This window comes from Gracilinanus agilis, chromosome 3 (assembly GCF_016433145.1).
Source record: "Gracilinanus agilis isolate LMUSP501 chromosome 3, AgileGrace, whole genome shotgun sequence".
Classification (NCBI taxonomy): domain Eukaryota; kingdom Metazoa; phylum Chordata; class Mammalia; order Didelphimorphia; family Didelphidae; genus Gracilinanus; species Gracilinanus agilis.
Window position 1 is genome coordinate 29,864,557 of NC_058132.1, and position 10,973 is coordinate 29,875,529.

Sequence of the window (10,973 nt, forward strand, 5' to 3'; positions counted from 1 at the left end):
AACCTCGTGCGGCACCTGTGTGAAGAGCCTGGGCTGCCTGGGGGCCGCAGCCCATGCCGGGGGTATATTTAGTAAATGATCAGGCCCAGGGAGTTATTAATAGCTGGAAAGGGAGGGCTGCCGCGGGGAGGGGAAGCATTCTCGGGCGCGGGCTGGGGGAGGCCCCAGTAACCTCTCCTTCCCTGCCTCGGGTTAGAAGGGACATGGATCTGGCGGGGTGTGTGCGTATGTGCGTATGGGAGCCCACATAGCTGCCTCCCTCTCCGGCGGCCCTGAGCCCCTGCGAAGTTGGGGCGGGCAGGGCACCAGTTCCATCCACAAAGCTCCCTAGCCTGCTAACCTAGGTCCAGGGAAGGGTGCAGGACGAGACAAAGAGGCCACTGCCCCAGGACCTCTTCTTCCAGGGAAATCAGCCCTGAAGTGCTCCAGCTGAGGCAGTGCGAGCGGAGAAACTGAGTCAAAAAAGTCAGCAAAGACAGTGTAGGCCAGCCGCTCTCTTCTTTCTAGCGAGGTGCACTTGGGAAACAGACCCCGCTCTTAGCTGCGGCTCCCTGCAACTTTTCAGGAAACTCGGGGTGGGGGTGGGGGGTGGGAAAATGGTGCGGCCCCTTTAAGGGCGGCGAACTTGGTGACAAGGGCGGGGCCCTGGAGCCGGAGGAACAGTGGCCGTGGGTGGGTGGGGACCTCCTGGGGCGGCCACGTGGTTCCAGGGCCTATATAAGGCTCAAAAAGGCGGAGATTCGGGAGGAAGGAGGCGTGGCGTGGCCATATGTAGCTGCGGAGGGGGCGAGGCGGTGGAGGGCTGGGGCCCGCGGGTCGGCCGGGGCGGGGCCGAGGAGGGCAGGGCTGTGGCCGGCCGGGCCGGTCCACTGAGAGTGGAAGGGGCGTCGGAGCCGGGCCCGGGCCGGGCGGTGGAGACATGACTTCCCGCAGGTGAGCTCCTCGCCCCGACCGTCCCCTGTCCACCGGCCGGAGCCCACGGAGGGAGGGAGGGAGGGCCGGGGCCACGACCCGGATCATTGAAGATGGTGCCTGTGGGGTGGGGGGACCCCGGCATCCCGACATGTCCTCCCACACCGGCGGGTTCTAGCTGCTACTGGTCAGCGCTCCTGCCTCCGTCCGGGCTGGGCTGCGAGCCTCGATTTGCCGGCTTCGGGAAATGGGCCGGCGGGAGGCTTTTGTCTCCCTCCTTTCCCCCACCTCCACTTTCCTGCTACTGTGGGCGCCTTCGTGGGGGTGGGAGGCGGGAGGGGCCGGGAACAGACTCACACCCCTCCCCATGGCCTTTGGAGGAGCGAACGCCCTTGGGAAGGTGGGGAGGGGGTTTCTACACTGCGCTTGGTCTACACTGTGTCACTTTGCGTTAGGCTTCCTCGTCCCAGGTCCCCAGGACTCCTGGGTCCCCGGCCCGCCGAGTTCCCAGGGCAGTCTGACTCACCGCCCGTCAGAAAGGAAACGCTCTGGTTTCCTTGCGCTGAGTAGCCCTGGGCGGGCCGGTCCGCCCTCGCGTAGCTGCCTGCTGCTGCCTCAGCGGACCTGGGATTTGGGAGATGCGTCCAACCCGCACACCTAACTGAGGGAAAGAAGGAAGCCCCGCCACGCCTTGGCCAGCAAGGCTTCCGACCCTCGGCCATACCCCCCACCCCACCTCCAGCCACTGAGATCGCCCCTCGGGGCTCCCCACCCATCCCCTCCGGGGCGCTGGGGAGGGTGACTCACCCCCGCCGGGCTGGCCCCAGGGCCCCTCGGTCATTTTAGGGCGCCAGCCTCCTGAGACCGAATCTGGCTGGGAGACGACGCTTGAGCCCGGGGCTGGGACGGGCCTTCCCCTCCGTGCAGCGCGATGTGACTGAGCCCTCCAAGCCCAGGAGGTAGACGGATTCCCCCAAGGCTCAGGGCACTCACGTCTAGGGGTGGCATTTCTCCCAAGGTGGTTCTACTTGCTGCTGCTGTGATCACCGTTCTGCCCCTCTCCAAACCCCCTTGGGGGCTCTTAGTGGTGCCCATGGGCACTGCCCAGGTTCTTTGGGAGGGCAGGCAGGCCCCTCCCGGGTCCTTCAGAACTCTGCCCTCAGTGCCAATCCCTGAGCAACTTCAGTTGGCTCAAACACAAGCCCCAAAGCCTTTTTCTGATCATCGTTTGGTTCCGGAGAGGATCCCCGGGGGCTGTTTGGTTGGGGGGAGGGGAGGGAGACCTTCCCTGCTGTGGGCTCTGGGCTGGAAGACTCTTGATTCTCAAGCTCTGCCTGAGCTCTCACCAGATCCAGGAGAGCCCTGCCCCCCCTCCCCATCTTTACTCAGGGATTGGGAAGGGAATCTCTCCTTCCTTTAGGAGTTAGTCTTGAATACGGGGCCTGAGAGCACGCTGGGAGACCCATTGTAGAATTGAGAGCCTTTTAAAGGGGGCCGTAGAGATCCCACAGCCCAACCTTTGGCTTAACCGTCAGGTAAAATCACTAGCTAGGGGCTCAGTGGATTGAGAGCCAGGCCTAGAGACGGGAGGTCCTGGGTTCAAATGTGGCCTCAGACACTTCCTAGCTGTGTGACCCTGGGTGAGTCATTTAACCCTTATGCTAGAATCAGTACTGAGTATTGGTTCTAAGGCAGAAGAGAGGCAATTTTGACTCCAAGATGGAAGGCAAGGGGTTTTTATTTAAAAAAGAAAGAAAGAAAATAAATATATCCTATGAATTCAGGCCCTGGAACCACTTCTCAGAGCTGATTCTAAGACAGAAGGTCAAGGTTTAAAAAGAAATAGCCAGGTCCTGGGATGGCAGGATTGCAAGCGCTGTTTAAGCTGTGTTAAAGCCTAAAGATAAAGATAGGCCGAAAGCCCTGCCCTCCAGGAGCTCCCAATCAGAAGGAGAAGATGCACCCAGGGATGCCGGGTAGCCCTAGGGGGATGGCTTCAGCCTTTGGGAAAGTGGAAAAGGCTCTGGGAGAAAGCGCTGGATGAACCACTGTCCCATCCTGCTCCTCTCCTCTCTGATGCGGAACTGATTTCCTGTGGAGAATTGAGGCTGTATTTGTCTTCCCTCGAGACTGGCCCTCATCCTGCCTCCTCGTGCCCTCTAGCTCTCCCTTAGGAAGCATGCTGTGGAGATTTGGGCTCCTTCTCAGTGCCCTTCTCCCTGCTCACACTCGGGGCACGCCTTCCTCTTCCCACCTACCAAGTGCTCCTGGGTTGAGGTGGGGGTGAATAGGAATGAAAGCAACAGGAAATGGGGGAGGACAGGACAGATGTTGGCCCAGGCCGAAGCTTCCTGTCTGAGGCGAGAAGGAAGAAGGAAACTCTCGCAGGAACTGGGCACTTCCTGCTCTTTCTGCCTGGGTTCCCACTCTGGGGGCGGGAGGGTGAGAACCAGGGCCATGTGCCCCCCCCCTCCCCGCAGCTCTGCTAGATCAGAGCGTGTCTCTCCTGCCCTTCACACTCTGCCTCTTAGAGAGCTCCTAGGAATCACTTTAGAACTTGACTATGTCATTCAAGCCCTCCATTTGACAGGTGGGGAAACCGAGGCACAGAGTCACTTGTGTAAGGTCTCACAGAATGCCACAGAACTGGAATTCCAACCAGCTTTTCTGACTCCAAATCCAGTATTCTCTGTGCTATACCTAAAAACTCAAACATGTCAGAAGGAGTTTGACGACTCCTACCAGTGACAATGTTGGACTTGGTGTCTGGAGAAATAAGTTTGAATCCCTCTTCAGACACTCGTTACCTGTGTGACTGTGGACAAATCACTTCACATCATTCAGCCTCAATTTTCTTATCTGTAAAATGGGGACAATAATCACCTGCTGTCTTGCCTCCCAGGACTGGGGTGGGAAACCACATAAGATGATTAATAATAAACTAGTGTAACGGGGATAATTTGAGGAAAGGTGTGTGGTACAAGGGAAATTTGAAAGGAGGTTGTCAGGGACTTGCTAGGTGGGTAATCTAGGTTACAGGTAGGCTGGAATAAGGAGATTCAGGATATAATAGGGCTGAAGTCAGGAGTATAACACTGAAGGGAAACAAAGATCTTCAGGGAGAGGGAGAATTAATCTAAACAGGCAAAGACAGCAGGGCTTATAGACCAGGACTCAGACTTAAACACAAACTGAGGGAAATAGACTGAACTGAAATTAACTACAGGCTTTAGTTAATTTCACAGGAAGGGACTTGTTTTGAAGTTACACCTTCCTTCAAGATGGATCCCCGGCTTCCCTTCAAGCCCAGAGTATGTTAGTTCTTTCCCTCTTCTTCCCTCTCTTAATAACCAACTGACAAATTATACTAATGGGGGGGCAGCTGGGTAGCTCAGTGGAGTGAGAGTCAGGCCTAGAGATGGGAGGTCCTGGGTTCAAATCCGGCCTCAGACACTTCCCAGCTGTGTGACCCTGGGCAAGTCACTTGACCCCCATTGCCCACCCTTACCACTCTTCCACCTATGAGACAATACACCGAAGTACAATGGTTTAAAAAAAAATTATACTAATAGGTCTGTTGAAACACAAAAAGGTTTTTTTTTAATTTTAAAGGATTTGTCAGGAAAGTGGATTGAGGAAGCCCTAACAGTTGTTTCAGGAACCTCAGGTGGGGGAAGGGAGGCAGAGATGGAGTCTGAGCAAAGACCTGCCTTAACTCAGCTTACAAGGTGCTCTTGATATCTAAAGGGAATAAATGATGACTGACTAATTTCTTTACATATAATACTGTCAAATTATAGTTAAACCCTTCACAGATTTGAACTCCTCTCTAATTTACTCTCCTTATTAACTCCACAGACATATAAGGTAAGGGAAGGAAGGTAGGAAATAATAAAGGAAATGAAGATGCAAAGGGTTTATCTAAAATAACAATTCTTAAATAAATATTTCAAAGCTAGGCTAAATTTCACTTCTACAGATAGGTAAGGAAGCAGCTCAGCAGGTCTGAAACTCTCTCCACGAGATTCACAAACCAACTGACTTTTCTCCCTCAAGATTCCAAACCCCTAACTGATTACAGAACTCAGCCAAAGCTTGAAAAAACTATCATGACCCCCTCTCTCTCTACTATACTAGCTGGCATTTATATAGCACCCATGACATGCATACACTGTGCTAAGGGCTTTATAAATATTGTCTTATTTGATACTCACAAGCCTGGATGATGGGTGCTATTATCCCTTTTTTTTACAATTGAGGAAACTGAGGCATGAAGGTGGTACCCAAGATCATATAACTTGTAAGTGTCTGAGACTGGATTTGAACTCGGTCTTCCTGGACTCCAGGTCTGACACTCTCTCTACTTCCATTGGCAAACTCAAAAATACTATAGGAATTTGAGCTCTGGGACAGGAGTGAAAAGGCTCATCATACTCACAACTCATCTCTACTGTCTGAGTGACTAGTAACCTTGGGCAAGTCGCTCTACTTTGGGGAGCCTCAGTTTTCTCATCTGTAATAAAGGGGGGGTTGCGCTAGATCATTTTAGAAGTCCCTTCCAGCATTAAATCTAGGACCTGTGATATTCACCTCTTAATATCACTTGCCTATGCTCCTCCTTCTAGTTAATCCAATATTTTCTCTGCCTCCCTTGCCTGGTCTGAAGCAGCCCACCAGGATGAGCCACCCCTGCTGCTTGTGGTCACCCTTGTCCCTTCCCCTCCCCTTTTCTCCCTCCTCATGTTAAACAGAGGTGGAGGATATGGGGAATGACTTAGTCCATACTAACCAGCTGCTGGGGTAGTCAATGATCAGGCTGCCAGAGGTGAAGAAGAAGCCTTTCCCCATCCCACTTAATTCTAGAGCCTTCCCTCTGATTGGCTCTAGTTACTTCTGGCTTGTGATAGATGCTACGTGTTGTCTCACCTGCTGGATTTCACGTTCCTTGAGGACCGGCACCATCTTTGGCTTCTTTGTACCTTCTGTGCCTGGCATAATGCCTGGCTTGTTTTGTTGTTGTTCAGTCATTTTCAGTTGGTCTGACTCTTTGTGAGCCTCTTTTGGGGTTTTCTTGGCAAAGATACTGAATTGGTTTGCCATTTCCTTCTTCAGCTCATTTGACAGATGAAGAAACTAAGGCCAACAGGGTTAAGTGACTTGCCCAAGGTCACACAGTTAAGAAGTGTCTGACCAGATTTGAACCCAAGGAGATGAGTGTTCTTGGTTCCAAGTCTGACTGCTGAGTAAGAAGGGAATAGGAGAGGGGTCTCTCATGCCACAGAAAGACAATCAGGGAGGTTATCCTCCAGAGGACCGTGTCCATCTCTCCTCTGCATACCAACTTCAGAGTCCTTTAGGGCTTGAGAGGGATGGTCAGAAGGGCTTCTAGACAGTCCCCTGGGCAGGGGCTATTGAAGTCCCTGGACCTGGGGAGGGGCATTTGAGGGTTCTCAAGAGTAGAACTGGGAATCTTCCTCATGCATAGCATTTGGGGACAGACTCTCAGGAAATACAGTGGCCGAATCAGCCCTTCAGCCTGGCCACGGCTTTTCCCCCAGTTCTGAACCTCCTCCCTCTCCACCATCTCCCCTGGAAATCCCCGGGTCTGGCAATAACCTTTGGGCTGAATCATAGATCTAAGAGCTAAAAGTGACTTTAGCCATCACCTCTTCCAGCCTCTCATTTGACACTTGGGGAAACTGAGGCCCCATGAGGGGCAGGGACTTTCCTATGGTTACAAACTAAGTCAATGACCTAGCCAGGATCTGAATCCAGGATTTCTCTTTGATCATACCATACCTATCTCCTCTCTGGGGGAGGAAAAAGTTTCCTGACCCAGCTGAGAGACAGTTTGTTATAAGGAAAAGATTATTGTGATGGGTGTCAGACCTTTGGCAAACAACCTCTCCTCCTTGTTCCTCAGTTTCCCCATCGGTAAAATGAGGGAGCCAAACTTGACTTCTAGTTCTAAATATAAGAGCATCCAAACTGTCTGACTCAAATCTCTAAAGGAGAAGGAAGCAAATCACTTCTCTTGGTCAGTCTTCTACCATGTGAACCCCACCTGCCAGACGGAGACAATGCTTCATGGGTTTGAGATGAGAGAGGTGGATCAGGGCAGGGCTGGCTTCACCCTGGCATAACTGCAACTAGGACAAGGTGACTGGGGCTCTGCCACAGGGCGCCAAATTTAGAGAGTGCTGACAGTCCTTTCTGTCCTTCTGTGGAGAGAGGTGAGCTCTCTCCTTTCCCCTTCAGCAGTGGCCTTGAACCACAATTCAGGGACTCTTTGTCCCCCAGTCACAGGCTGTGTTCCACCCCTCCCCCAATGGAGGGCTAACCTAAAGCTACCCTTTGGTGATTCTTGCCCCAGGCATCAAGTTTGCTCCTTATAGCCCTGCCCCCTAGAAAGCTGGCACACTACTGAATCTCTGACCTGGCAAAATTGAAAAGCTCAGTGATAATGGTGGACGGTTTTACCCCATAAACCTTTATTTACTTATTTTTAAACCGAACGAACATTAGCACCTGTTGTTTTTCAGTTGGGCCCAACTCTTCCTGACTCCTTTTGGGGTTTCCTTGGCAAAGATCCTGGAGCTGTTTGCCATTTCCTTCCCCAGCTCATTTTACAGATGAGGAAACTGAGGCAAACAGGGTGAAGTGACTCAAGGCAGATCTGTCTGCCTCCAGGCTCAGCTAATTGGCTCAGGGAATAGAGAGGCAGGCCTGGAGATGGGTGGTGGTGTCTTGGGTTCAAATCTGGCCTCAGACACTTTCTAGCTGTGTGACCCTGGGTGAGTCACTTGACCCCCATTGCCTAGCCCTTATCACTATTCTGTCTTGGAGCCAGTACATAGTATTGATTCAAAGTTGGAAGGTGAGTGTTGTAAAAAAAAGGGAGAGAGCTAGTCCACCTCTTCATTTGGCACATGAGGAAACAGAGGCATAGAGAGGTAGGATCATAGCTCTCGACCTAGAAAGGAGAAGATAGCTAATCTACTCTTCTCATTTGACAGATAAGGACACTGAGGCTTAAGAAGGTAGTGAGGTTATCTGGTTAGTAAGAAGGAGAGGTTGGATTTGAACCCAAGTCCCCTGACTCTAAAGCCAGTGCTCACTCCTCTAAAACTCAGGGCTTGGAAAGGCAGAGACTTGGTCCAGGGCCATGAAGCTAAATCACTGCTTCTGTTAGACTGCATTATCTGAAAAACAGTGACCAGAAGGAGAGAGGAAGGAGGTTGTGCCACTGTCTTTTCCCAGAACCCTTTAGGATTGTGTTCGGTTCTGGATGCCACATTTTATTTTATTCATTTATGTTTTTAAAAAGCCCTTCCCCTTCTGTCTTAGACTCAATACTAAGTATCAATTCCAAGACAGAAGAGCACTAGGGGCGAGGCGATTGGCGTGAAGTGACTTGCCCAGGGTCACACAGCTTGGAAGTATCTGAAATTAGATTTGAACTCAGGACCTCCCTCTCCATCTAGATGCTCTTGGATACCACATTTTGACCGAGAGATTGACAAGCTAGGATTTGTGTACAGAGGTGGGTAAACAATAAGCAAGTGACCAGGGCAAAATCTGAACTCAAGTCTCCTGACTCCCATGTCTACCCACTACCAGGCTGCCCCTGAAAGCTCGGGGGATCCTGTCCGTGGAGCTGGAAAGGGCCATGACTTGCCCGAGGTCACTCTGGCTTCAAGTGAAATATTGGTGGGTTTTCCTTTCTCACAAGGTAGGGTTTGAGCTTTAGTTCTCTGACTGCAGAGTCCCCGTGAGGACTCTCCTTGCTCAGGTCCCCTCAGTGGCTTTTCCCCTCATGCACCTGCTGCTCTGGAGATCCAGAGTACAGTTCCATTCCCTCCGCCGCCCAGTCATGGCCACTGACTAGAATACCTTCCAGCTCCAGGGCCATCCTGGACCCCTAACAGCTGGAGGCAAAGCCACGGGTCCGAGAGGCAGAGTGGGAAGGAACCTGGCTGTGACCGTCATCCCAGCCTGGCTTTCGGGGAAGCCACCGTGCTCCCCTCTCCCATGCAGGAACTCTTTGGCTGCTCCGCGGCCCCCCTCCGCCCCGCCCTACCCCCCAGCTCCAGGTGTCCCAGGCACAGCAACTGAAATCCTTCGAGTTCCAGCTCCTTTGATCCCCAACCTCCCCCCCCCCCAAATTCCTCATGAAGTGTGAAGGCAGAAATAGCTCCTCTGTCCTTGCCCAGGGCTAAAAGTGACTCTGTCCCCGTGCCCAGGGCTCCCAATTTAACCTGATGTTCTTAATTCGGCTCCTGCTCTTGGCTCGGGTGGGCCGGGGGGGAGGGAGGAAGCCTGGGTGGGGACAGGGGTTTGGCCCATGTCATCGCCAGATATTGGACGAGAGCCTGGTCGGAGCGAGTACCCCCTGCCCGCATCCTCCCGTGTCTCCTGTCCTCTGCCCTCCCTCTCCCTTGTTCCCCACTCAGGCGGCTTTAGAAGTCATCTCACCAATCCCCCTGCCTCCAGAGAGCCCCAAGCCCGACCCATCCCCCCGAGACCAGGCTGAGTGAGGAGTCTCCTCTTAAAAGCATTCCAAAGCGGGCAGCTGGGTGGCTTAGTGGATTGAGAGGCACGTCCAGGGACGAGAGGTGCTGGGTTCAAATGTGACCTCAGACAACATCCTAATTGGGTGACCCTGGACAAGTCACTTAACCCTGGTTGCCAAGCCCTCACTGCTCTTCTGCCTTGGAACCAACACACAGTATTGATTCTAAGATGGAAGGCAAAGGTTTGGGGAAAAAAATTCCACATAGGGCATGTGGGGATGGAAAATGCCCCAAATTTTTAGGAAAAGACACCGAGTTCAAATCCTGCCTTGGCTACTTACCAGTTGTGTGACCTTGGACACATTGTTCTACTTCTGTGAGAAGAACCATGGGAGCTGGGGGAGCAAGGAGGAGCTGGAGGACCAGAATGGAGGCTTCCCACCTCCAGCCCCCATAAGTCAAGAACCAGATTCTCTGGGAAATGGATTGCCCCCATTTTCTGGTAGAATGGAGCAAACCGTTTCTTGGGGGGGGGCAATGCTTCCCTCTCTCCCTTCCCAACCACTTCCCCAGGCTTTAGCGTTCCTGGTTAAAGCTCCATCTTGGAGTTCTACCTGGAAAACAAGGCAGGTTGACTCGTGCCTTTGCTGTGGCTCACGTGTGCACCTGTTGAACCCCTTCCTGACTGGCTTTCAGGCTTCCCATCCAGGAGGAGGCTGCACTGGAGGCTGCCACCTTGAGGGGTCCTCCCAGCTCCAGTACTCAATGGCTTTGTTGTGTTCCAGTGAAATCCTGCTTATTGCAGCGTAGAAGCTCCTTGGCCCTATCAGGGATAGGAGGACACAGGCTTCTCTTGTCCTGGTAGCTGTGGCACACTGAGCCAGAGCTTGGAGGGGAGAGGAGGAGGCAAGGAAGCAGGGGCTAGAGCCCTTGGAAGCTTGACCGTGGCTTTGTCTTTGTTGGGGACTCGGAGTCAGGAAGACCCGAGTTCAAATTCTACTTCAGAGGCTAGCTAGCTCTGACCCTGGGCAAGTCACTTAACTTCTGTGTGCCTCCATTTCCTCCATCAATTGGGGAGAAAAATAGCACTTACCTCCCTGGGTTGTTGTGAGGATAAAAGAAAATAGTATTTGGAAAATGCTTGGCACAGGGCCTGCAATATGGTAGCCATTTAATAAATACTTGTTCCTTCCCCTTCTTTCCTTCCCTCTATGTGTGATTCTTTGTGTCTGTTTCTCTGCCTCTTTCTCTGTGTCTCTCTCCTTCTCTCCCACTTCTCTCTGTCTCTATCTCCAAGCTGTCTCTCTTTCCCCTTTCTTTATCTTTGTTTCCCTCCTTCCCTTTTCTTCCCTGCTCTCTTTCTCTTTTTTCTCTCTTTCTCTCCCTCTTTCTCTTCCCTGCTCTGTCTCTATTTCTCTCTCTGTCCCCCTCTGCATCTCTCCTCTTCTCTTCCGTATCCTCTGCTTCTTTCTCCCTCTGTCTCCCTTCTGGGCCTCTTACTCTCCCTCTCTCCCAGGCTCCCCATTCCTTTTCTCTCTTCCTGCCTTC

At 52.5% G+C, this 10,973-nt stretch overlaps 1 protein-coding gene across 1 annotated transcript in view; it reads left to right on the top strand.

Moving 5' to 3' along the window:
* The first annotated feature begins 859 nt into the window (after positions 1-859).
* Positions 860-10,973, top strand: part of LOC123243044 (tyrosine-protein phosphatase non-receptor type 11-like) — a 36,449-nt gene continuing 26,335 nt past the window's right edge. Inside the window, exon 1 of the mRNA XM_044671215.1 lies at positions 860-933. Coding sequence (XP_044527150.1) covers positions 920-933 — 14 coding nt within the window. The 5' untranslated portion in view covers positions 860-919. The remainder of the gene's footprint in view (positions 934-10,973) is intronic.